Source organism: Lotus japonicus, chromosome 3 (genome assembly GCF_012489685.1).
Source record: "Lotus japonicus ecotype B-129 chromosome 3, LjGifu_v1.2".
Classification (NCBI taxonomy): Eukaryota; Viridiplantae; Streptophyta; class Magnoliopsida; order Fabales; family Fabaceae; genus Lotus; species Lotus japonicus.
In genome coordinates this window covers 69,189,377-69,213,875 of record NC_080043.1, presented here as the reverse complement: position 1 = coordinate 69,213,875, position 24,499 = coordinate 69,189,377, and the positions used below count along the sequence as shown (strand labels likewise).

Sequence of the window (24,499 nt, the reverse complement as noted above, 5' to 3'; positions counted from 1 at the left end):
AATACCAGGGTTTCGGTTTCGGCAAACTTCCGATGATTGGAATCGGACGTTCGTAGATTCTAGAGTTTCGCCTCGAAGCGATTGTGATATATGGAAAAAGAGAAGTTCTAACATTTCTCTGAAGATTTTTGGAATTAACTTCCATCGTGCCTAAAAGTGAAAACTAGCTATATACTAGGGTTTTCTGACCTAGGTTTAAGCGTATAACGATCGTGCTATAACTTTTATCGACTTCGATACGATTCTCAGACTTTTCCTGAACTTTCTCCTTCATAAATATACTTCATTTAAATAAACTTTTGTTCAGGTTTCCCTTCGCATTACATCAACCCTAATCGTGAATAAGAAGTTTATTCACTTAGCATAAGTTTAAAACTTGGGCCTTACACATTCAAGGCACCGCGAATGTTCCAAGAGACAATTTTCACATCATCAAACCCAATCATTAAACACGATTGATGATGGGGGAACAACCATCCCCAGGCAGAACTATGGAATAACATCAATTGTACGGAGGCCTTCCTTGGAAGACCCCCCCAGCTTGAGAGAGACCATCAATCTTATTGAACTCTTGCATGAAACTTGTTGTACCAATGGCTGCCATCGCAGAGGAAGGGGTTACACCCGAGCTGCGCGCCCCTGGAACCTTCACGCTCGATGCAATTGATCTTCCCTTGGTCTTTTGAGATTGCCCGGTGGGAGCAGAATCCTTGTCACGAAGGGACGGTTTTCCCCTTTCCTTGTCCTGCACTGAAGACAAACCAGTGCCAGCATCTTGTTTACGACGTTTCTTAGTGTTATCAGAGCTATCCATGAACCCGACGTCGAATTTTCCTACGACCGGCACAAATCCCTTGTGGGGCCCTTCCACTGATTTAGTCATGATTTTATTTTGTTTCTTTTTCGGTTTGTACTTCATAGTCAACCACTCACAAGCAACGTCAAGAATCTGGGGATCATCAATAATGATAGCCTTATTGATTGCTTCCCTATTCTTCTCACCCGAGATAACGGTTTGCGTAATTCCCTCCTGAATTTTCTCAATAACCGTTTCTAGAACTTCCTGCTGCACAGCGCCTAGGGTTTGTGAGGGTGCTGGCGGCTCCCCTCCTGATAGCGCACCAACTAGGGTTTGCTGCTCCGGCGGTCCAAGCACCTGAGGTGGAGGAGGACCAGGACATGCACGAGTCTGGTGACCATAGCACCCACACGAACCACAAATAATGTGTAACCCCTCATACACCACCTTGAACCAGTTCCCTTCAAACCAAAATTTTCCCAACACCGGCTTAGTAAGATCGAGCTCCACACAAATCCTTGCGAACTTGCCACGCTCTGCAGTCAGAGTGTTCATATCAACTCGTATCGGGGTTCCAACAAGCTTTGCTACTGACATGAGGAAGCTTGCATCAAAGTATGTCGCATTCAAACCCGGGATTCTGATCCATACTAACGTTGTCGTTACCTTTGTTGTCGGGGCAATAAACTCTCGGGTCCATTGTGTTACCGCCAAATAGTGGTCGAAAATCATCCAAGGACCACCTTCCATCACCTTCTTTTTGTCCTGCTCCAAGTCAAACTTCACCAAAAAGAAGCCATTGTCCACATCGAGGAGTTCAAAATCAGCCGACAGCTTCACCAAAAAGAAGCCATTGTCCATAGAGCACTTAGCTTTGTTTTCATAAGACGAAAACCTAGCTTCTTTCCCAGGAGGCTAACCACCAATGCGTCTTGCCATCGCGAACACATTTTCTCCTTCACAGAATCATCCACGTACAACATGGGCAACTATGTATTCCCATGGACGTAGTCCACTTTCATCTTCCATGTCGCCCATAAGTCCTCAACCTCCTCTGGTGGAGGCTTCTTTTGCCCTCCCATGAGTGTATCACGGAAGGACGGTCGTGGCTAGGGAGGGGGTTCCGGCGGCCGCACGTTGCTATTTCCATCTTCCGAGGGAGCCAAAAAGATATCCAATGTTGTAATAAACATTATAAATATATGTACCAAAAAAAAATTATAAATATATTTTTACGATTTTAGAACTGAGCCTAAAACATTCTTCCTCTCATCAGTCCTCAAAATCTTTCTCACAACCTTCTCCCTCAATCTTTCCCATCAGTACCTTCGCTTCGCAATCTGTCATAGAAGGGTTACCCTGCTCTTCCATCGCGGTGTTGAACGCCGGAATCCAACAGCAAAGGTTTCAACCAGATCAGCTCCTACCTGACCTGCTTGCTGGGATGCAAGGTGTATCGATCGAATCGAAGGCTAGGGTTCTTCAATGTTCTATCACCACGCATACTCATTTTTGATGTTTCTCTCTCACTCACCAGGTACTATTTCTCGCCTCTCCTCCATTTACCTATCAATTGATGATTGCTGTATGTGAAAATTAAGTTGGGAAACAAAATATACTCAAACTTGCATGCTTACTTTGTGTAAGTAGAAATTTATCAGTTCCTAATTTGTTTCACTGGTAAAGGAATCATTGGATATTGTTCTTGAGTCGCAGTTATTGATTACAAATGGGCAAGTGTTTTGTCTCAGTTGACTGCGTTAGTAGCATAAGTTTAATTGGATCACCAAGGATGACATGGGGTAATCTCATCGTGAATCATGACTCGATCCAATGCAGACTCGAATATCAGGAAGACCAACTCAAGCCTGACCAGAAATCTTACTACTCTCACTGTTGGCAACTTCGCATTACCAACCTTATGTTAAGAAATTCTAAACTTTAGTATAAGATTAGGGAGATTGTAGACTAAGATAATAAAAAACTATCACATCACTATTTAGATGTAAAATGATTTTTGTCGTGCACATAATTATTTTTTCGTTTACTCAGTAACCATTATTTTGATTAATATTAGCTTAGACTGAACAAGTTATGTGGTGTTGGTCTAAGAAGAATTTCTACCCTATGACAGAGTGTTTCCACTTTACAGGGTAGTGAGCTGGTCATTAATGGTTCTCTTCTCCAAACTGCCGCACCAGTTCATCCTCATTAGAACTTTTGTGAATGCCAAGGTCAAATGGGTCCGAGACCCTTATCTAGATACTGCTGTATTCAAAGAGAAAGATCTCAAACATGTAATTTCTCTCAAGAATCAAATCATTTCATCTCCTTCCAAATCCCTATCCATCTACACTGCTTCTATGCTGAAAGGTTCTCTCAACCTGCCCACTACAACTACCAAATTCATTGAGAGATATCATCGTGTTTTCGCGCAATTCCAACCGAGTCCTAGTCTCCCTCCATGTGTCAAGCTCACTCCTCAAGCATTATCGCTCCACAAAGAAGAAATGGCTGTCCATAACTCCCGCGCTAACCGTGAAGACGCTGTTCGGAGGCTTGCAAGGCTTCTAATGCTTGCTGGAATGGGAAAGTTGCCACTTTATGTGATTGAGAAGCTAAAATGGGATATGGGTCTTCCTCATGATTATGTTACGGCACTCTTGGTTGATTATCCCGATTATTTTGATGTTTGTTCTGTTGATGATCCGTCGTCTGGGAAACAATTGCTTGCTTTAGAGCTTGTTTCATGGAGAAAAGAACTTTCTGTGTCTGAGTTAGAGAAGAGGGCAATGAACTCAGACTGTAGTGGTGATAAAAGAAGACATGATATTGCATTTCCCATGTTTTTCCCAAAAGGTTTTGATTTAGAGAAGAGGGTAAAGACTTGGGTGGAGGATTGGCAAACATTGCCATACATTTCTCCATATGAAAATGCATTTCATCTTGACTCAAATAGTGATCAGGCAGAGAGGTGGACAGTGGCAATTTTGCATGAGTTGCTTTCTCTTCTAGTGTCAAAGAAGACAGAGAGAGAGAATTTGGTTTGTTACGGAGAGTGTTTGGGATTGGGCATGAGATTTAAGAAGGCTTTGGTTCATCATCCTGGTATATTTTACATTTCCAATAAGATTAGGACTCAGACTGTTGTGCTTAGGGAGGCTTATAAAAAGGAACTTTTGGTTAAGATACATCCGGTGATGGGTATGAGATATTGGTACATTCACCTCATGACCAAGATGTAGAAGCACCATAAACAAGTTGATTTGGAGGTTGATCATGAAGCTGAAGCTTAGCTATTGAACCTGCAGTAGTTTACTATTCAAACTATCTAACATAGCAATGATGTCTGATTTTCAAATTACTGATTGTTAAAATATTTGATGATTCCTTTGGAAAGTATTGACTGCAAGTTCAAGAGCAACTGTATGAATTGAATTTCCATAAAGTTAACCTATTTAGTAAGTCTGTGATGTCTTGTAATTTTATGCTAGTTGGTATGAATGCTGGTATGATACTAGGATTATCAATGGAGGAGTGAACATCTTCCACTCCTAGACAGATGATGACCATTGTGGACCAAATTATTCCTATCTGTTTGGCTGTGATTCTTTTGAAGGACAAACTCCCTGTTTTGTTGCATGAAACACTTAGGCTTACATCTGTTTCAGGGGCTTATTTGTCTCCTTCATCTGTTGCATACACAGCTAAAACATTTCACAGTTAGTTTCCTCTTGCTTTGTTGTTTAATCACACAGAGAAGGGTTGTTCAAATCTCTGTTCAGCAATCCACCCACTCCATGGCCAAATCCGGCATTCCATGCATTTTCTGGTTTTGTAAAGAGAAAAAAGATTTATAATTTGCTTGAGGAAATCCTCAGCATGATTGTGTAGATTACATGATTTACAGTCTGTAATTTTCAGGAAATTAGGAAAGTTAGCAAATATATAAATCCAATCCTAGTTATGAATAGGAAATACACACCACCCAAATAGATGGTATTTTCTAACACCTGTCAAATCCACCGTTTTCACAGCTCAATTGGAATCTGAGTTCGAGTTCCTTTGTTCCACAGCATGTTTTGGCTCTAGATTTGAATGTTCTCTGTTTTTTTGGCAGCTTCTCTAGCCCCAAGATCCCTCCCCCTTCTGCATTTGTCATTCGCTTATTGTTATTAGTCATGGCATCGACTAACGATGATTGTGTCTTTAAGCTATGCCTTTTGGGCATTAATGTGAATTTGTCTTATGTTTGGAGTGTTTTTTGAGTTTTGGGCACTTATTATGTGTGTATTAGAAATATTTGCATTATATTGGGGATATCTTGTGTGGCAGCCGCCTGATCTGCTAAACCACTACAAAATTATATTGACAAAAAGGTGCATATTGTGGGTGTAGGAATCTGACTTCTTTTGAAACTCAGGATAATTGCTAATGGATTTCTTTGCAATTTTTGGATGCTCATTTACAATTAATTCTTTTTTCTTTTTACCATAGGAGGATAGTGTTTCCATTTCAAACTAACTAAAGGTGAACTCTTCATTGCTTCTGATTACAAAACAAATCAATAAGTCAACAAATAAAATATATATTAGTCATATGACACTCTATCCCTTTTGCTTTTTTGGATTGGATTAGGACTTGGAATTAATCATCAACCTGCCTGTTCCTACCCATTTAAGGCTGGCTTGTGATGGGCTGGCCTGGGCCAGCCTCTTTTGGTGGAGCTAAATTTTAATTATTTGCTTGTAGATCTACTATGAGTTGTTTTTTTAATTTTTCTGAAATTTGTGTCATTCCCACAAACTTTCATCTATAAAATTTTTAATTTTTGATGGTCGAACTGCATAGTTTGTATGGTAAATTCTGCCTCATTTCATTAATCTTTTGCCATCACATGTCTATATGATTTTGCCATTGCTAAAGCACTATCCTAAGTTCATTTCCTGTCATTTGCAGCTTAAGTGCATGTGGTTGCAGGAGAATAGTTTATTCAAGTGAGCATTAGTCAGTCATGAAAATATTCAGTGGATGGCGTCGTTTTGTTTTTTGTCTTCCTTTAGTTTTCCTCCTCACTCATCTGTTGTCTGGTCGGTAATCTCTCGACTTCTGTTTCTGTGAGTGTATATCTTTCGGTTTGGTGTGAGTTAGCTTTACAAGTGGATTTCATTGTCCTTTTGTCAGTTACGGAGTTGCACAAGAACCCAGAAATGGAGGAAACCCACAAGCAACTAAACAAGAAATTTGATCATCTTGTTTTTGGTCCTGCTGCTGGCCAAGGCTTGTCAAATCGATTGCAATGCGAAGGTTGCTTTTTGTCTCTTTATGAAATAGTAATTTGAATTATCGTCTCAATTCTTGAAATGATTTTGCTCAGAATGGGTGTGATTCCAAATTGGTCCTTAGAATCTTTTACCATATGCATTAGTGCTCCTTAGTCCTGACATAGACCATTTTTCACTAATATTTGTCAATAATGCAACTTACTCTAAACATGTTGGCAACATTTTGATGATTGTCCTTGTAGATGTTGTCATTTAGCATTCACAAATATTGAATAGACAGTTTTTTTCTCAAAACTCAAAATCCTCATATTAGTTATCATCTTGGGTGTATTTTAAGGAGCTACAGGGTTTTTACATCTGAATTTGTAGCCAAGAAAAGAACCTAATGAACTGATGAAAAAATGTGAGCACCAGAAAGATATAACACTTGCTATTGTGTGTCTTGAACCTTGTTAGCTTAACGAGTTGATGTCAATTTATAATTCTAAGTGTGGTTGATTCTGATAGATCACCATGTTTGAATATCTGATGTTACTTCTGACAAAATATTGATGTTGGAAATGGATTATAATGGGTAGTATTCAGATTTTTTTTTTAGAAATTGATTCTTACTCAAATTCTCATGTGTTATTTTGGCTTATTGTTGTTGATATTCTCTGATGTTACTTACAGTTATTACTTGTTACTGGTAGTATAATGTGTGTGTGCGTGTGTCTTGGACACTATTAGCTTTAAGAGTTAACATCAATATATGATTCAAAGTGTTGCTGTTTCTGATATGTTGTTACATCTGATGTAACTTCTCACAAATATTGATGTTGGGATTGGGAATGGATTATAATGGGTGGTATTCAGATTAGATTTTTAAATTGATTCTTACTAAGATTTTCACGTGTCATTTTTGCTTAGATGTTACCGTTGTCTGAAATTGTTTTCTCTGCTTGAGTTATTTTTCTTTTATCATTTGATACCACTTGCTCCTGAACCTAATGTAACAAAATGTAATTTTTTACACCAAACAATGATCTATTTCCATGTGATGTGTCATGAATTGGATGTTATTGTGTATTTCTGTGTAAATTTATGTATATACTTCACACAAGACTGGCAATTTTAGCACATGTTTGTGGAATTACCTTAATTGTCCTTAATCATATTTTGGAGATATTTATTTCTGAATGTTCCTAATTTCCTCTTTCTTCTATGCATGTTTATCCCCATTGTGATTGTGTATGTAAAGAATTTTTTTTTTGTTTCCATTAGCTTCTTAAATCATAACTTTGTAACTATGGTTTCATCCTATAATTATTGTATTTGTTGTAGATTTAAATGTCTGAATGATAACTTTTTTTTTACTATCAGGGAATCAGGAGGTTTTACATACCACTTCTGCATTGCTTGTCCTTTTTATTTTTAATTCTTATAGTGCATTTTACTTGTTCGCAATTCACAGGGACAAAAGCTCTTAACAGGACCCATTCTTCTAACAGCAGATCAGGGGTAGATGGAAGTATAACATTTGTCACTGTCTTTACCATTTATAATTCCTCTCTCAATAATGTTGATGATAAATCATCGAACACAATTGTTGGTAATGCTTCATATAATAAGGTGGGCAGGTCTATGGCTGTGTTGAATGTCTTCATTAACTTCATTCAGGTAATTATTGAATAACTTTTTTTTGGTTTTGTCACATCACAAAGAGTTTATTGCCTTCAATTATTGTGTATACTGTTTCTTTACAGAGTATAGTTTGGATTAGTGTGCTATCCTTGTCAGTTATTTTATACTTTTTGGAGTTTATCAAACTGGAAATAGTGGAAATGTGGAATGTTATTGTCTTCTTGACTATTTCCTACCTTGGCACGACTTCAGCCTTTGCTTACTCATTGAATGGTGACAAGAGTAGATTGAATGATTTAATATTAATACATAACCTTTGATACTGGACATTGCACAAACTGCATTGAAGTTTAATCATGATTTTTGGCCTTAGAACTAGTTTCTGCCACCATTTGTAAAAAAGTACATACCACAAGGCCTTATGAAGTGTATATTATTTAAATTGTGTCTGAATGTCAGCAAACTGTAGGTAATTTTGAAGGAAATGTATGAGCAGTTATGCACCACTGCCTACTTTTTTTTTGGTCTTGCAGTTTAAGACGAAAACTTAAAAAGAAGAAAGCAAGAAAATAGGGAGAATGAGACAGAAACTTATAATAGAAAAGCAGAGAAGACTACTTAATCTCTCTGGATTGGTGAAAATAATGTGGTGACTTTGACTAAAACATTTAGAGAAAATTTATTCAAGCCATCCTTAAATGCATACCACACTTTAAAGTGCGGTATGAAAAAAAATACAAAATGCATACCACAATTTAAAGGGCTATATGCACTTTTTTAAGTTGCGGTATGTATTTTTTTGATACCACAACTTAAAGTGCGGTATGCTCAGGGATGGCATGAATAGGTGTGAGGATGGCACCAATATATTTTCTCAAACATTTACGTGATATTCAGGCTAACTTGCACAATAGTACCCAGCAGCAACTTAAACTCTTTTTGCTTGAAAAACTTGAAGATATATATTAGGGTGAGGTCTAGAAGGATGAATTATTTAGCTATATTCTAAGTATGGTGAGGTTAAGTTGCCTTAGTTACTGATGCCAGTGTTAGTTAATTGGTCCTGCACCCAAATTGAATCCTTTGCCCAGTGAAACTGCATCAAGATGTATGATATTTCTTCTGTTTGTCAATCAAATTAATGTTTTGTTATATTTTCTCTTCGAATTCGAATTAGGCCTAACTCTACCCCAAAAGGTAACTCAGGGGTGTGGATTTTTCTACCTTATATAAGATCTTATTTAGCCATATCTCTTGTCAATGTGGGGGTTCTCAACATTTTCTGTTGTCTTTTATATACTTAAATCAAGGCTTATGAAGGAAAGATCTAAATGCATGGCATTTGACTTTTAAATGGATTCATATTGCATTTGGCCTTGAGCTTAGTTTTTTTACAATTATACCAGATATACATCATTCAACAATTAGTATGGATAATTATGCAGGTGGCGATGCCCCAGAGCAAAGTGATTATTCTCACAGATCCAATTTCTGACCTCTCAGTGCATAGAAATGGGGTCTCTGTTTATCCTATACAAGGTGAATATTCACGAGACAAGTTGATGCTCCAAAGGATCAGGTCTTACATTGTAAGATTACATTGCACCCACAGTATATATAGAACATTTTTTTTGAAGAAAAATAGTTGCTCATCAGAGAGTACTTTTTGTGGAATTTCCCCCCTCATCCTTTCTCTTCTTTCACCAATCATGACAATCAATACTAAGTCCCACAACCATTTAAAATAGATCTGAGGTGCTAGCTATCTGTCATTTCTCCCTATAGAGTTTGATCTACCATTATATGTAAAGATGCTAAGAATTTTAAATTTACTTTATGTTTCATGTTTTACAGACCTTTTTAGAAACAAGGCTTCAGATGCTTTCTCAGAAGCCAAGGATTATCACCCATTACATCTTCACTGATTCTGATATGGCAGTGGTTGATGATTTGGGGAAGATTTTTCATGAACAACCTGATTTTCATCTGGCTCTGACCTTCAGGAACAACAAGGCCCAACCTTTGAATTCAGGATTCATTGCTGTAAGGGGTACCCCTGATGCAATTTTAAGGTGAGTAAACTTTACAATCTATAGTTTTAGGCTTTTAGCTTAATTGCAATTATATAACATACTACAAAAAGATTAAAAAATTGGATACTGCTTCTTTTGGCCAGTATTTCTGCAGCTTTGACTTTGTTTAAGCATCAGACATGCATTTACTTCTTTTTGGATCCAACACGGGACCTGCAACTAATTGCTTGATATACTCATTTCAGATTTCTTTGGGAGAAGAAAAAAATGTATTTTAGGTCCGTGTTGTGTTTAAAGTTTTGCACTATACGCTACCCATGAACCATATGGTGCAACCTATTTAAAACTCTGCACATGAAAATGTCTGTAACTTCTACAGTATGATGTTATCCTTGCCTCCTAATAGTGTAAAATATATTACACTAAATTTTGACTCCAAAATTTCGGTGTTAGTTGACATTGGAATGCTTCTCACATCGTTATGCTTGATGGACGTGGGATTTTGATTTTTGAACTGTTCTAGCAAATTGCATGTGGAACTATGTGGGAATATAACTCCTTACTTGGTCTCATAGGGACATGTAGACTTATGTGGAAAGCCGTATTCGATGAAAGTCATATGTAAGGCTTGGATAGAGATCTTTCTAGATCTACCTTAAAATATGCAAAAAGCCAAAATAAATTATTTTAGTCCTTATAAAAAAAATTGATTCCCTCTTTCATATTCATGTAACGTAAAGGTACTGTAGGAAGAAACCTGTAAAACCTTATTCAATTTATTGCAATCGATTGGTTAACACGTTTCTAAACGTATTCTGAAACATGGAAGAAAATGCAATGGCTTATCAAATTATCCATCAAAACTATGAAAAAGATTCAACGAAACACATTAACATATTCACTGTCTATTTTATGTCAAGCATCATTTGAAGTAACTCCTGATATAGCAATAAAAGGTTGACTAGGTGATGTAGATTTTTAAAAGAGATTCTGGATTTATTGTGACAACAAAGTTCAACAAATTCATGTCTCTAACACCCCTCCTAGTATAGTGTCACTCTCACATAACCTTGTCTTGCACCGTAGTAGTGATCATATGGAGTTGGATTTATTTTTTCTGAGAGAAAAGATTCCGAGTAAGTCCCTTAACCCTTACACTTTGTCATGACCAGCCAATGCTTAGAATTCTGACCTTCTGACCCAGCCATTCACAACTGTCAGATTTACTGCTTTAAGGGACAAGCTCAGGGTGTTTGATAAAGTACCATGTGCCCCCCACCCCCTCAGTTTGAAGGGAGCATGTTAGTGTAATAAGTAGCTGTAGAACAGTAGTTTTATGCTTGATTGTATTGAACTCTGTACTAGTTACAATTTTTTAACAGTTAGTAACTCACTTTCACACAGACACTAACAAAACTTGTAATTTGCTTTAGTTTCATTAATGCAAACTTATCAGAGTTTTTCACACCTACATATGCAAATACTTTTGATACGCTTCTTTGGTGATTTGCAAGCTGACTCTACCATTGGTGTAATGATTCAATTTTTTTTTTCCTGGATTCTATTTCTCCACTCAGCATTGTTGAAAATGACTAAATATTTTTCAGTTTCCTGATTTATCTCCTTTTTTTTTCTGGTGACTAATTCTTAAATTTAAATTGAAAATCCATGCAGGGCAAAGCTGTTCCTACAAGAGGTTTTAAAAATTTATACCTCGAAATACATGAGTGCTTCCCGCATGCTGGGTGATCAGTTAGCTCTTGCTTGGGTTGTGAAGTCAAAACCTAACTTTGACACAAGCAGGTTTGCCAAAGCACTTGCTTTCTCTGAAGACATTGGTGGTACTTCAGTATTGTTCTTACCCTGTGCCCTGTACAACTGGACTCCCCCTGAGGGTGCTGGTCAATTTCATGGCATGCCATTGGATGTTAAGGTATAATGCATTCCTGATTACTAGCGGAATGCTTGAAGTTAAATTGGATTTTTTTTTGTAAAGACAGTTTTCCTTTTAACACTAATTTGTTCCTGGTTTATTTGTATGATGCAGGTAGTTCATTTCAAAGGATCAAGGAAACGTCTAATGCTCGAGGCTTGGAATTTTTATTCTTCTTCTCCTGACATTGAAGACATGTTATGCCTCATTTTGGGAAGTGGAAGAACAAAATATGATTTTTGAGATTGATTGTTCACTCCTTAAAGTTTCACACATCATATATTGCAGCATCTTGTGACACCAACGGCTCCCGATTTCATCCAGAAAAATTCAGCTATTGCATGTGGCATTTCCCATTTTAATCGGTGATAGGGTACTGAATTGATAGCTGCAAACCAGATGGTAACAACTGGACCCTTAAATGGGTTTGATTTGTTCTTCTACTTTGGAGAGATATTTTCAGAAGGCACAGTTTTCCTGCTCCAGCATATCAAAGAGCATGTGGACTGAGATTTTTCGGTTTGAAGTGATACAGACATATATGCATTCTCATGCTATTGGAAAAGATATTTAAAGAGTTTGAATTGCTTCCAAATGGCCCACCTGGTTGAATTTGATCACAGAATATCTAGAGTAGGCCAGTTAGCATCATTTAACCGCCCTGTGCAGTGAACTACACTCTGAAAATTGGTATTCTGCAGTTTATACTAAACAATATTGTTATAATCAGTTTTTTTTAGATCATTAATTTCTGCTAAGCACTGCTGATTAAATGAGAAACGTTTGAATGCAGACCAAATAGCACTTATTGAAGCTTAATGTAATGCTCTTTTTAGTAGGTAATTTCTAACAAGTGCTCTTTAGTCTGTATGCAAATGGGATATGTGTATATAAGATCTTATACAATGTGAACGTCTTCACTTTAGAAAATATATAGTGGAAAACTAAATTTTGCGTTAAAATTTGTAGCTTGAAAATGTCATGGATTCATAATAGTATCTTTTTTATTTCCATTTAAAGGAGGATTCAATATATCATGAATATATTGTCATTGATTTTACTCAAAAAAGAAAAACATAGAGTACCCAATAAATGCCACCCCCCCCCCCCCCCACCCTCCACTTTTCACACCCAAATACAACCAATTAACATATAACATTACAAGCCGACAAGATGATTCATAATAAAATTTTCTCACCACTTAGAAGACCAAGCAATCAATTAAATTCCCCACCCACATCAACATGCATCATCTTGATAATCTCAAAACTCAAAATCATCCTGATTAGGCTTTGGTGAGGTTAACAGGGCAGTGTAGAGTCGAAGCCTGTCCTCTCCTAAAGAAGTGGATCGTGACAAGGGTCTCCTAGGCCTTATAAAGGACAAGGAGGTCAAAGTCAACCTGTGTCTGTATCTCCTCCACGCCAGTTGAATGGCCACAGAAGCCCAAGTTCTCCACCCAGGTGAGTAGTACCTGGCACTTCTCTTCACCTTTTCCTTTGTAAAAGTGTACCTGAAATGTTGTGTCACATACTTCACGTCCTCCGCTTCAAGGCCAAATGCCTCTGTGGTTTCCAGTGTGGTGAGCGTGGATGAAGAGAGCGGAAGGCGTTCGACGAAAGGCCTCCTCATGCACCATGAAAGAAGCTCGTCGCCGCTGAAGTTTCCGGGTCCTAACATGCAGCAACTCTTGACGCCGTCTCTCAGGACTTGACTGCTTTGTAGGTGACCTCTCACTACAAACAACATTCTTTGAACTGGGTCTCCTTCTCTAGCTATCTGCATCAATCATTCATCAGGTTTTATTCTAGTCTATTTTGTTATCAACTAACTTTTTTAATAGCATGTTTGAAAATCCTTCAAGGATTGATTCTAAAGGCAAAATCAATAATGCATAGTAGTTTCTTTGAGTAGCTTCTAGGTGTTAGAATTAATTATATGAAAAAAAAAAATCTGATTTAAATATGCTACAGAAAAGTCATTTGAGAGTATCAACAAGCACCATGCTTACTTATCTTGGGCTGAAATCTAGCTCTGTATTAGAAGAATGGGAGCAAGGTGAGAATCAAACTCTAGACTACTTTACAATAGAAACTCGTTCTAGCTGTATTCTGATGTAAAAATCCCAAAATTTTCATAATGCAGATGATTTTACTTTTAGAATCAGGAAATCATGGTTTTGCAAAACTATTAATTAAAGAACTGTCTAAACCATGGTTCCAGACTTCTAGAATGCTAAATCAAATACAAAAACATGTACTAAACTAAACTAAAGAGTTGAATATCTGTTAAGATTTAGTTTATTATGAGTCTTATCTCATGGAGATATAGTTAAGATTTGTTTATCTATTTTAGATTAGTATCTATTTAAATAGAGATGATATCTATTTAAATAGAGATAGGTTTAGATAAATTTAGTTTGTTTTAATCTCTTTGTTAGTCTATATATATTGTAGTCTAGTCAAGTATTATGAATAAAATACACATAAATATTTTTCATCAAATTCAAGTTGGTATCAGAGCAAGTTTCGATCCTACCGCTGTGAGGGGGCTCCTCCCCCGTGAGCCCCCTCATGGTGACTTTCCAAATCTCTTGGATTTATTTTTCGTACTTTGCTTCCGCTTGTTAGTTCTAGCCGTTTTCTTACGGCCTCGTTTCTTTCTAATTATGGTCCCCTTTGTCTTGGAACCCTAGTAATGTTCAACCACTATCAAATCAACGTCCTTCCACGTGCTGCCTTCCCAGCCGTCGTTCGTGACGCTGCTTCCACAGAAAGGTTCGCCATGTTCTCTTGGTTCTTGCGTTCTTGTCAGCCACAGTCACGGTGATTTGGTCTGTTTCACCGCCGTTTTCGATTTTGCCTAGATTCAGAGTATTGTTAGATGTTTTTGGAGCCCCTTGCTCTTTATTGTGTGATTTCAGGTTATCTCTTTTGTTACTTCTTCAAATAAAATTGAAGAAAAAGTTGGAGAAGGAAAATATTCTAGTTATTCCCTTGATGAAGTTGCCGCAATGATATGCAGCACCATGTATGGAGTTAAGGTTACTAACGTTTTTTCAAGATCTAGAAGAATCAAATTTCCTCCGGCCCTACATGAGTAAAGCCATTGAAGATATATTTAAAGCATGTGTGGCTTTGGAATTGAAAGAAGCTGCGTCTCAGATTTCTGTTTCTGCACTCTGATTACTGCAATCAGAGATTATATGGATTTATGTTCTTGGAGCCTCTTGCTCTTGTACGTTTGTTCGTCTTGCTTGGTGGTATTTTTCTGCTCTTATTTGAGCCTCTGGTCGTTGTCCTTGTTTGTTGGGTTGGAATGTGTGATTTCAGATGCTGAATTTTCGGTGTGGAAACCACAAAAAGATCCTTACATCTGTGGTGATTTCTCAAAATCAGTTTTTCATAATTCATGTGAAGTATTCACACAGAGTAAGCAGTGAAGGGCGATTTCAAGTCTCTACAATTTCTGATTACCGCATTGCATTGTGTGCTCCGTTTGTGTGTGAATTTCTCTCTCCGGCAGCAGCGATTTCTCGAGTTAATTATATTTGTTACAAGCTATGCATATGATATATATGCTCTAGCTTGAGGGGAAGTGTTGTGTGAATTTCTCTCTCCGGCAGCAGCGGCTTCTCGAGTTAATACTATTTGTTACAAGCTATGCATATGATATATATGATCTAGCTTGAGGGGAAGTGTTAGATATTGTTAAATATCTTAGAGACTACAGTCAGCCACCGCCGCCGGATTCCAAGCCACGCGCCTCCCATCTCTCTGCGTGTGAAGTCCACGCGCCGCTATCTCCGCTGCTTTGTTTTCGCTGGTCCTCTTTGTGTATCAGCCAGGTTGCGCCGCTCTCTCCGCTGCTTTGTTCTCGCTGGTGCCGCTATCTCCGCTGCTTTGTTTTCGCTGGTCCTCTTTGTGTATCAGCCAGGTTTGGTTTTAAGGATCCTCTGTTTTGACGTGTGTTGTGCCATCTCTCATTGTTGGCCAAGTTTGGTTTGGTTTAGAGTTTTAACTCTGTTTTGACGCTCAGGTTCCACATTGGTTTTTGAGACTTGAGTTGTTGTTTGCGTCTCATTGCTCGAGATGCTCTTATTATATTGATCTTGGCTGACTTTATGCAATTTGGTTTTGAAGGTGGCAGTGTCACCTTCGTTTGTTTTGTCTCGATTGTTTGGTTTTCTGGTTTTAGGGCTTCAGCTGCGAGTTGCGCTGACCCACTCTCTAGTTGAGAGTTATTGGTTTTGGTTTTAGGGCTTCAGCTGCGAGTTGCGCTGGCCCACTCTCTAATGTTTGAGAGTTGTCTGTGTCAAAGTTGACACCATTGTTTGTCTTAGAAGCCATCAATCGATCGACCTCAAGTATGTTTTATTTCTGTGTGGTTGTTGTTGGTGAGTTGTTGCTTCAGCCTTGTTTTGTTTCGGGCGTATTGTTGCTGGTTTTTCGCCCTTGTTTGCTGGCTCAGCTACCCTACGACACTCCAGAAGAATTGGTTTTTGTCTTGCATCAATTTCAGCCAGATCAAGTATGAGAAGTTGTCTTTTGCCTGCCCATGGATTTAGCAGAAGTTCGAAAGGTTATTCAATTTCAAGTATAAGAAGTTGTCTTTTGCCGCCATGGATTTACTAGAAGTTTGAAAGGTTATTCAATTCAGAGATTCGCCAAGACTGTCATTATTAAGGGATATCTATTAAGATAATTTTCTTCTTGGGTTAGATTTTGTTACAAGCTTAAAGCTAAGTAAGTTTTAGCTTGAGGGGGAGTGTTGAATATCTGTTAAGATTTAGTTTATTATGAGTCTTATCTCATGGAGATATAGTTAAGATTTGTTTATCTATTTTAGATTAGTATCTATTTAAATAGAGATGATATCTATTTAAATAGAGATAGGTTTAGATAGATTTAGTTTGTTTTAATCTCTTTGTTAGTCTATATATATTGTAGTCTAGTCAAGTATTATGAATAAAATACACATAAATATTTTTCATCAAATTCAAGTGAATGCTTATTTTTTAATATCTCTAAACTGGTTCAAGGCAAGTTTGCTAGCTAGACAAAACATAAACCAAACACATAGTTAGAGGAACTTAGTACTTACTGTTTCTCCTTTTGTGAATATCAGAGACTTCACCCGGTCACAGATGTTTTCTAGAACCAGATCGTCCATGTGTTGAAATAGTGGCACCTGTCTCACCAAATCTAAGCAAAGATGGTACTTGATGTCTCTTCTTAGTCCCTCAGGGAGATTTCTGGTCATCTCACATTCATCAACTCCTCGCATTGCAGCCCATCGCTGCCTCTCATAGTTCCTCACGCGCTGCCGAAACCCTGTAGGCAAGTGCCTTTTCCTCATCCACCATTCAATATTCCTCATCTTCAATTGCATCGCTTGCTTCTTTGATGTTGTTGCATGCAAAAATACCTGCCCCATACACCATAATATATCAAAACAATACATGTCACAACAAAGATTTACATCACCAAATTAAATTATCCAAACCAACATGAGGTAAAAATGACTATGAATTAATAGCATATGAATCAACAATTAAGTTATTATGATTTTACCTTGATGTTTCCAATCAACATGGTGACAAGAAGAAGGCCACTGGTTAACACAATGATGTTGAAAACTACTTCTAGCCATTCCGTTGTGCTCTCCAGGTTCCCGAAAGTGCTTATCAAATCAACAATAGAATTTAAGATAGACTGATAGAGTGTGCATGAATATCCACTATAGTCAACACATATAGAGGATTTTATATTATATTTATGGCTGCCTGGATAAAAGAAAATTGGCTCACAAGTTAAAAAGAGCGGATTATGATTCTGTCATATGAAACTGTCTCATGTTCTCGCACGAGGAAATTATGTATTTATTTCCCTCTTCATATATATAGTTGAGATTACAATATTTTACTTAACATTTGTATGTGACATGAAATGATGCTAATTTTAAAAGGACTTATCTACAAATAAATTCTAGTACATAAAGAATATATTATAAATAACATATACTAAATATTAGTAGTAAAAACATGGTTCGTGGCCGAATTGGTTTTTAACAAAACCATAGAGTTGCTCAATATTCAGAGACGGAGAGAGGATCACGTGGTAGTGTCATGCCTCCCACCACAAGCTTTTTAATTTTGATTTTTTTACATGTTATCCGATAGAAATTATTGTAGACATCTCATATTCTTTGTTCTTGGCTATCTTCTTCGATCCTGAACCCCTAATCTCAAATTTCTTTGGGCACTTCATGTATTTATAATATGTTCTTTAAACTCCACATCACTTATTGCCCTATATTACAATATGTCCTTTTAACTTCATAGAAACTATGTTTACTATGATAACATGTACATTATGAACCAACTAACCTAAAATCTTATGGTTTTATATGAATGAAACAAGATTTCATACTTTTTAATTTCCTTCGCCCTTCCTATGTCTTCCTTTGCTAGCTTTTTTTTCTCTCTTTTGTTGTGATGATTGTATAATAGTGTGAAATCACTGACGAAATAGTGATATAAGGACTAGAAAATAAAGACATTCTAAAAAGAATAGAAGACTATATGTGAAATCAAGGAGTGGGGCAGAGGATGAGAAAATAAAAGTACCTGAGAGTCATTAGGCCCCAGAAAATAGGAAAAAGTATCTTTTCCAATCGGTTACCGTTGGTGACAAGTTGAACAGTCCATTTATAAGCTCCATAGTTGTAATTATTAGGGCCATCTAAGCATGTAGACCTTGCTTCTCTGTTCTCTGCCCACGCCAATCTTGCTCTGTCCCTACTCAATAAGCTTGTGCTTCCATAATACATTGGCTTATGACAAGACAGCATTTGAATTCCACAACCACCTGTTTTCTGGCACTGCTCTTTCAGACACTTTGCTGCCCTTTGCATCCCCAGCAAGTACCAACAAGCCCCAGCTGCCTGAAAAAAAAAAAAACCAGCATTAATTGAAACAATTAATTAACAAAATAAATGATACTACTAGCTAATGAAATAATTCAATTTTCAACAATTGGTTTGGAAGTTGAAACAAATAACTTAAAGAAAAAACGCTAAATGGTGCTGGTGCTAATTATAACAAGCAAAAAGCACTATAGACGATTTAGTGTAGGATTAGCGTCTCCGTTGTGAATGTCTTTTAAATGCTCGAAGCTAACGGCCAATGTTGGCCTCGTGGTCGACGCTAAGCTTTAGCATCGATTTAGCCGATGCTACGCACTTGATAAGACAGCTAACACTATATATTGTCATATTGTTAGCGTCGGTCGTATATGCCGAATTAAATAAGAAAAAAATTGCATAAAAATTCAAATAACAGTACTACATTATGAAAAATTGAAAAATTTACTGAAATGGTCTAGATGTATGATTAATGAGAAGAAATAAAAACTCTTCAAAATGGTTTTGAATGCAATTTCAAGGAGCACAAACCTTGACAACCATTTCAAAAAGTTTTTTCAATTATTACTTTTACATTATGTGGGATGGTTATTTGATTTTTTTACAAATTTATCCTTATAAGATCTATTCGAATTTTTTTTGGTACAAAAGAAAAAAGAAAACAAAAGATGATCAGCTCCTAAGAGTCACCATGTCAGCATAATCTGGAAACAACACAAAAGACATTCTCGAAGGAGGCTCTTGAAAAACTCGCATTCCACTCGTGGAAGACGAACTTAACTTCACAAAATTCCACAGACGCATTTTCCTCCCACAAAGTATCTATCTGATTAGAGTATATATCTATGATCTATCTGACTGATGATAACAAAACCGTCTTATCAAGTGTTAAAACGAGTTTTTTTTAGTGAATTAAAAAAGTGAGATTTATCTTCATGATGAAATTGTAACACGTGTGTGAAAATAACACAATCGTATTGTTATTGTTGATCTCATGATTATAAAATCAAAAAAGAGAACAAAAATACTTTTTCCTTTCAACCACATCAACATGCATCACATCCTAAGGTGAGTGCGTTTTTATTTGTGCCCCATCGTATAAATCTTTTGGTTCCATTTGCTGAGGATCTTCTCGACAACTACCCCTTTATAAAAGCAACTAACAAACTTTAGGCTATAAAGTTGCATAGCATCCAAAATATCCCTCTTTCTGGAATATAAATCCTAGGCACTTGCTGACAAGGTTTTTGTCTTTTTGAATACTAAATATTTAGCTAAACTAATGTTGGTTAATTTTTTAAAGGCATTATTCTTGGCTAGCTAGTTTGCTCACAGTCTCACACTGTCACACACACACACGCGCGAGCATAATATTAATATATATTCATAAACACGTGTGTGTCATGTGTATAGGATCTTATATGAAGTAACAATATTTAATTGTGATCATATAATTATAATACATGATATATATGTCATGCAAAGAAAGGCATGAGTAACTTACATGGGAAGCGACAAAATAGGCGATCATGTTAAGGGCGATTCCCCACCAAACGGTTCCAAAGATGAAGCCAGAGAGGTTTTGTGTGCGTCGAAGATGAGATACAGAATGATAAATTTTGGGAAGGAATTGGAAAAGAAACATGATTAACAACACTGTCATCACCTCTGTAGTTGATCCTTTCTCTAACAAAGAAGGGATTACCACCCAAAGCACAATCTGAAAAAATATAAGAATGTTAATGTAAGTATACCATAATTTAGTTGGATGAACTTTCAATTTTTTTTTATATGCACCAAGTGCCCGACATTTAACATTTAAAGAAGAATTAAAATTGGTCGCTATATGTTATGAATTTTCTCAGTCACTAGTGGTAAGCCTAGTTAACTGAGGGATGATCACATGAACTTTTTACTTCAATTTTAGTCCCTCTGAATTTTTTTAATTACTTTCGATCGGTTTCTCATCTTCCCCTTTTCTAGGTTCTTTTTCCTCCCTTCTTCCGCCATAACCACACACCTCCTCCCACCCACCGTCAAGTCTCCTTCTTCCCTCATGGAATAATACACTCAGCTAACTAGACTTACCATGTGGATTGATGACCAGGAAAAAAATATGATATATTGGCAAAACTGATGCTAAAAGTCTACGTGGACTGGTCACCCCTCAATTGGGGTCACCACATGAACTAATGATGACCGAGAAAAAATCATGGCATATAAACAAAATAACATCACTTATGCACTGATTTTATTTTAAGGTACCTATTTCAATAAAAAGGACTAAAATATATTGAAGTCTTTTTCAAACTCAGTTTTTTTTTCACAGTATAAGAGTAGCACTAAACAAAAAGTTCAACCATCTGCAGGCAACAACAAGACGAATACATTCAATATAATGTCCATATGCTTATAATACAGCTTAAAATTGAAATAAAAAATTCAGTAAAAAACAAAATTCAGATGTATATTCGTATTTCGTACCATGTTCAGTATCAATGTGTTGTAATATTATAACCACGAATGAATTGCTCTAAATGAGAACATGCAGTTTTTGTACTGGTATTTTAGGGGACCATGCTGTGCTATAATAATTTCCAATCAGACAAAGTACCCAATTGGATGCATCTAACTTTGTGGCTCCCACCCCTGTAGGTTCGATGCTGTATCATATGCTGTTGTTATCTCACATTTTCGATGTTCTTTGTTTTTTGTTTCAGCAAACCATGTTACATACATACGCCTAGCTCTACCATACAAGTGCCGTGACCTATCTTCTAATAACAAGAATTTCTCTTTAAATTTTCCTTCGATATAATCCAACAAAAGTATATAAATGAACAAGACAAGTCACATCTGCAATTCTTTTTGGGGCTGTTCAGTAGGAAAACGTGCTTATGCTGAGCTGAGTTGATCAAACGCACTTTCTAGCTAGGGGATACTCTAGTATCTTTGATTTGAAAAAGTGGTTCAGAAAATAGAGTTGATATCAAGCTTCTGTGAAAAATTTTCCTGTGATTTCAAAATTCAAATTTCATTGATTATATAAAATGGGAATATAATCTTCTTAAATGCAATTAAATATTTTAATATACACTTAATAATTAATACCAATATGAAGGTTGAGTCATGCATGATAAAGTAATTTCCTTACAGAGGATTCAATTATCTCCAATAACCATAGACCGGATAAGCTCATGCAGAATCCCAGAATGCATATAATTCTGGCAAACCACTAATGTCTGCATACAAACCTATGCAACGAAATAAAAAAGTAGTTTGGGTGTTGATCCATAAAGAGATTTCCTACCAAAAACTTTCACCAAATATGCCACGCATAACGTGACAAAGTTCATAATTGATGACGAGAATAATACAGATAATAATACAAACGTTATCTTCAATGAAAAGACTGGTGAGCTTGTCTGTCACCTTTCATTTCATTTATGTGTTAAAATTAGAATAAATATTTTCATACTGTGTCTAAATGATTCATATAGGTTACTAACTCATAACTCAATAGATCAATAGAATTTTGTATAAATAAATTAATAAATATGATATAGAAATTTTAACTCACTTATCTTCAATGTGATTGAACGATGAGTTATTTAATACAAACTTTTCATTTGTCATTTACACAGTCTCTTTTCATACTTCAATCTCATTCTTTTCTAGATGAAAAAAGAAGAGAGAAAAATGAAAGTATAATGTGATGTGATAAAATAATAAAAAAATGAAGGAAAATGTGATAAAATAAAAAATATGATGTAAATGAATTAAAATCCTTAAAATTATGATATATGCTCACAAACTCACTCCAATGGAGATTTATAAAATTATCAAATAATGCATTTAATTTTAATTTTCTATTTTTATTTATGCTCTCTCAATCTCAATAGCATAGACATCACTTGGCATGGGAGACCCCCCAGCATATTGTGTTTTTTTATTTTAGCTTCTGATAGGCTGTTGGTTATGAGTTGTTCTTGCTCCTTGTTTCTGTTTTTTTTTTTCCTTTGCACTCAAAATTTTGAGCAAAAGACTGATTAAAACAGTTAAATTAAAAATGAGAAAATAAATTTATTAAAATTAACAATAAAAAGCAAACTAGTTTTACATATATTTACAATTATATCTTCTCATTTTTCCTTTCAAACATTTTTTTAGTTTAATCCTAATATGGTAAAATAGTGAATTCCAATTTAATTTTAGAGTGTAGAACACACTTAGTAAACTCAATTTAAATTAACATTAATAGTTTTTATTGAAACATCCGCACTTAATTTAAGTTCTCAATAAAAGCTTCACTTCCTCTAGCTCTAATGGCTGATGTATGTTATTCGGAGTCTTGTGTTTCGAGAGGCTAATTCAGTGGTAGATGCATTGGCTAAGCATGGATTTAATCTGAGTCTTAGACTTCAGGTGTTTGATTCGCTTCCTAGTGTTTGTTCAGTTGCTTTTGTGTTAGAGGATTATAATATTTTGCTTTGTTGTTTAGGAAAATGTTGTAATAATTTTTTTATTTCATAAAATTATAAGGATTAGGGAGAAGCTAAGAAAAGTGAAGAAATTCTGACCTGAGGTATAGGAAGAATGACAAAGAGGTCAAGGAAGAAGCCCCTCCGGGACCTAAGATAGGTAAGAGCGACGGAGCCACGCGGCGCAACGCTGCCGAAGCCGGAGTTGCGCTTGGGCATCTTGAAGCGGAGCAAGATGTTCCAGAGGTGAAGAGCATCAGTCATGGACCGGAGGACGGTGACGGTGACGGCGAACCACCCATCAACGAAGAGGCACATGCAGGAGTCACTGACAGAGAGGGCGTAGAAGAAGAGCGGGTCCACGAACAGCCCCGCCGCGCAAACCAGCAGGTACGCTCTATTCCACTCCTCCAACCACTTCCCCCTTGTGTCCACTGCTGCCAGCCGCCGACCTCCGCCGCACAACCAACCCTGCTTGACGGTGCTGTCATCCGCCCCACCGCGCTCTTCTCTTTCTTCTTGGTTGTCCTCCTCGCTGTCTTCAACGACATCTTCGTCTTCATCGTCTGTGGTGGTGTAGTCGTGCATGCGGGAAGCACGTGAGATGTCTCGCTCTGTTGTTGTTGTTGTGATGGTGGTGGTGGCCATGGTGGAAGATAACAGAATGTTGGGAGGGAATTTTTTTTTTTTTTTTTTTGTGTCAGAGAGCAGGTTTTGAGTGTAGTGAAGAATTGCAAATTTGAAACAGATAGACACAATAGGGGGTAAGCACAAAACTGCAGCCACTGGAAAAGAGTCAGAGGATGAAAATTTCATTTTATATTTTTTATAGATATTAAATAATTAAGATTTTATCATAATTTATAGGGTTAAATACTTTAATCGTCCCTGAACTTTAGACATCGTTTGAAAACCGTCCCTCTCCGAAAAATTATTTGAAAACCGTCCCTGAACTATTGAAAACTAATTTGACCCGTCCCTCCGGCCGCCTTAGCTCCGGTAAGAGCCTTTTTTTAATTTTTATCCATCCCTGAACTTTGAGCGAAATTTGAAAACCGTCCCTTTTTTATTTTTATTTTTTTTAAATTGAAATTCCCTAATTTCTAAGAATTAAATCTACCTAATTTGAAAATTCCCTAATTTCTAAGAATTAAAATTCCCTAATTTGAAATTTGAACTTTGAGCAAAATCATGAAAATTCCCTAATTTGAAATCTGAAAATTCCCTAATTTCTAAGAATTAAAATTCCATATTTTTTCTAACAAGAAGAAGAAGAAGAAGATGTTGTTGGTGGAGGAAATGAGATGTAGATGAAGATGAAGAAAGAAGAAGAAAAGAGATATCTCAAGGAGGAATTGTGTTAAATTGAGATGAGTTAGGGTTAGATTAAGGGATTTGTGGTTAAATTGAGAATTCAGACT

General features: G+C 36.6%; 4 protein-coding genes across 4 annotated transcripts; 2 read left to right on the top strand and 2 right to left on the bottom strand.

Annotated features, from left to right (window-relative positions):
* Positions 1 to 502: 502 nt before the first annotated feature.
* LOC130744598 (uncharacterized) lies at positions 503 to 1,660 on the bottom strand. The gene has a single exon (XM_057596769.1). It carries the CDS (start codon positions 1,658 to 1,660, stop codon positions 503 to 505), a length of 1,158 nt encoding a protein of 385 aa, XP_057452752.1.
* A 541-nt stretch (positions 1,661 to 2,201) lies between these two features.
* LOC130745500 (protein WHAT'S THIS FACTOR 9, mitochondrial) lies at positions 2,202 to 4,256 on the top strand. The gene is made up of 2 exons (XM_057597796.1): positions 2,202 to 2,336; positions 2,952 to 4,256. Exon 2 carries the CDS (start codon positions 2,971 to 2,973, stop codon positions 4,042 to 4,044), a length of 1,074 nt encoding a protein of 357 aa, XP_057453779.1. The 5' UTR covers positions 2,202 to 2,336; positions 2,952 to 2,970; the 3' UTR covers positions 4,045 to 4,256.
* A 1,502-nt stretch (positions 4,257 to 5,758) lies between these two features.
* Positions 5,759 to 12,635, top strand: LOC130745499 (uncharacterized). The gene is made up of 7 exons (XM_057597795.1): positions 5,759 to 5,889; positions 5,984 to 6,106; positions 7,538 to 7,743; positions 9,153 to 9,296; positions 9,562 to 9,779; positions 11,415 to 11,673; positions 11,788 to 12,635. Exons 1-7 carry the CDS (start codon positions 5,814 to 5,816, stop codon positions 11,914 to 11,916), a joined length of 1,155 nt encoding a protein of 384 aa, XP_057453778.1. The 5' UTR covers positions 5,759 to 5,813; the 3' UTR covers positions 11,917 to 12,635.
* A 140-nt stretch (positions 12,636 to 12,775) lies between these two features.
* On the bottom strand, positions 12,776 to 23,889 carry LOC130745498 (cyclic nucleotide-gated ion channel 4-like). The gene is made up of 6 exons (XM_057597794.1): positions 23,178 to 23,889; positions 20,102 to 20,317; positions 18,302 to 18,618; positions 17,247 to 17,355; positions 16,777 to 17,100; positions 12,776 to 13,452 (listed from the first exon to the last, which is right to left on the bottom strand). The coding sequence occupies exons 1-6, from the start codon at positions 23,724 to 23,726 to the stop codon at positions 12,937 to 12,939; spliced, it is 2,031 nt and encodes a 676-aa protein (XP_057453777.1). The 5' UTR covers positions 23,727 to 23,889; the 3' UTR covers positions 12,776 to 12,936.
* Positions 23,890 to 24,499: the final 610 nt, after the last annotated feature.

What these genes read in the sequence shown, in the direction of transcription:
- LOC130744598 (XM_057596769.1), bottom strand. Translation starts at nt 1,660, where the DNA reads ATGGACAATGGCTTCTTTTTGGTGAAGCTGTCGGCTGATTTTGAACTC.
- LOC130745500 (XM_057597796.1), top strand. Translation starts at nt 2,971, where the DNA reads ATGGTTCTCTTCTCCAAACTGCCGCACCAGTTCATCCTCATTAGAACT.
- LOC130745499 (XM_057597795.1), top strand. Translation starts at nt 5,814, where the DNA reads ATGAAAATATTCAGTGGATGGCGTCGTTTTGTTTTTTGTCTTCCTTTA. An exon ending in AAATCGATTGCAATGCGAAG is followed by an intron (nt 6,107 to 7,537) that starts GTTGCTTTTTGT and finishes CGCAATTCACAG; the next exon opens with GGACAAAAGCTCTTAACAGG. An exon ending in ACCCCTGATGCAATTTTAAG is followed by an intron (nt 9,780 to 11,414) that starts GTGAGTAAACTT and finishes AAATCCATGCAG; the next exon opens with GGCAAAGCTGTTCCTACAAG.
- LOC130745498 (XM_057597794.1), bottom strand. Translation starts at nt 23,726, where the DNA reads ATGGCCACCACCACCATCACAACAACAACAACAGAGCGAGACATCTCA. An exon ending in CCTATTTTGTCGCTTCCCAT is followed by an intron (nt 18,619 to 20,101) that starts GTAAGTTACTCA and finishes TTTTTTTTTCAG; the next exon opens with GCAGCTGGGGCTTGTTGGTA. An exon ending in TGGGGCCTAATGACTCTCAG is followed by an intron (nt 17,356 to 18,301) that starts GTACTTTTATTT and finishes TGATTTGATAAG; the next exon opens with CACTTTCGGGAACCTGGAGA.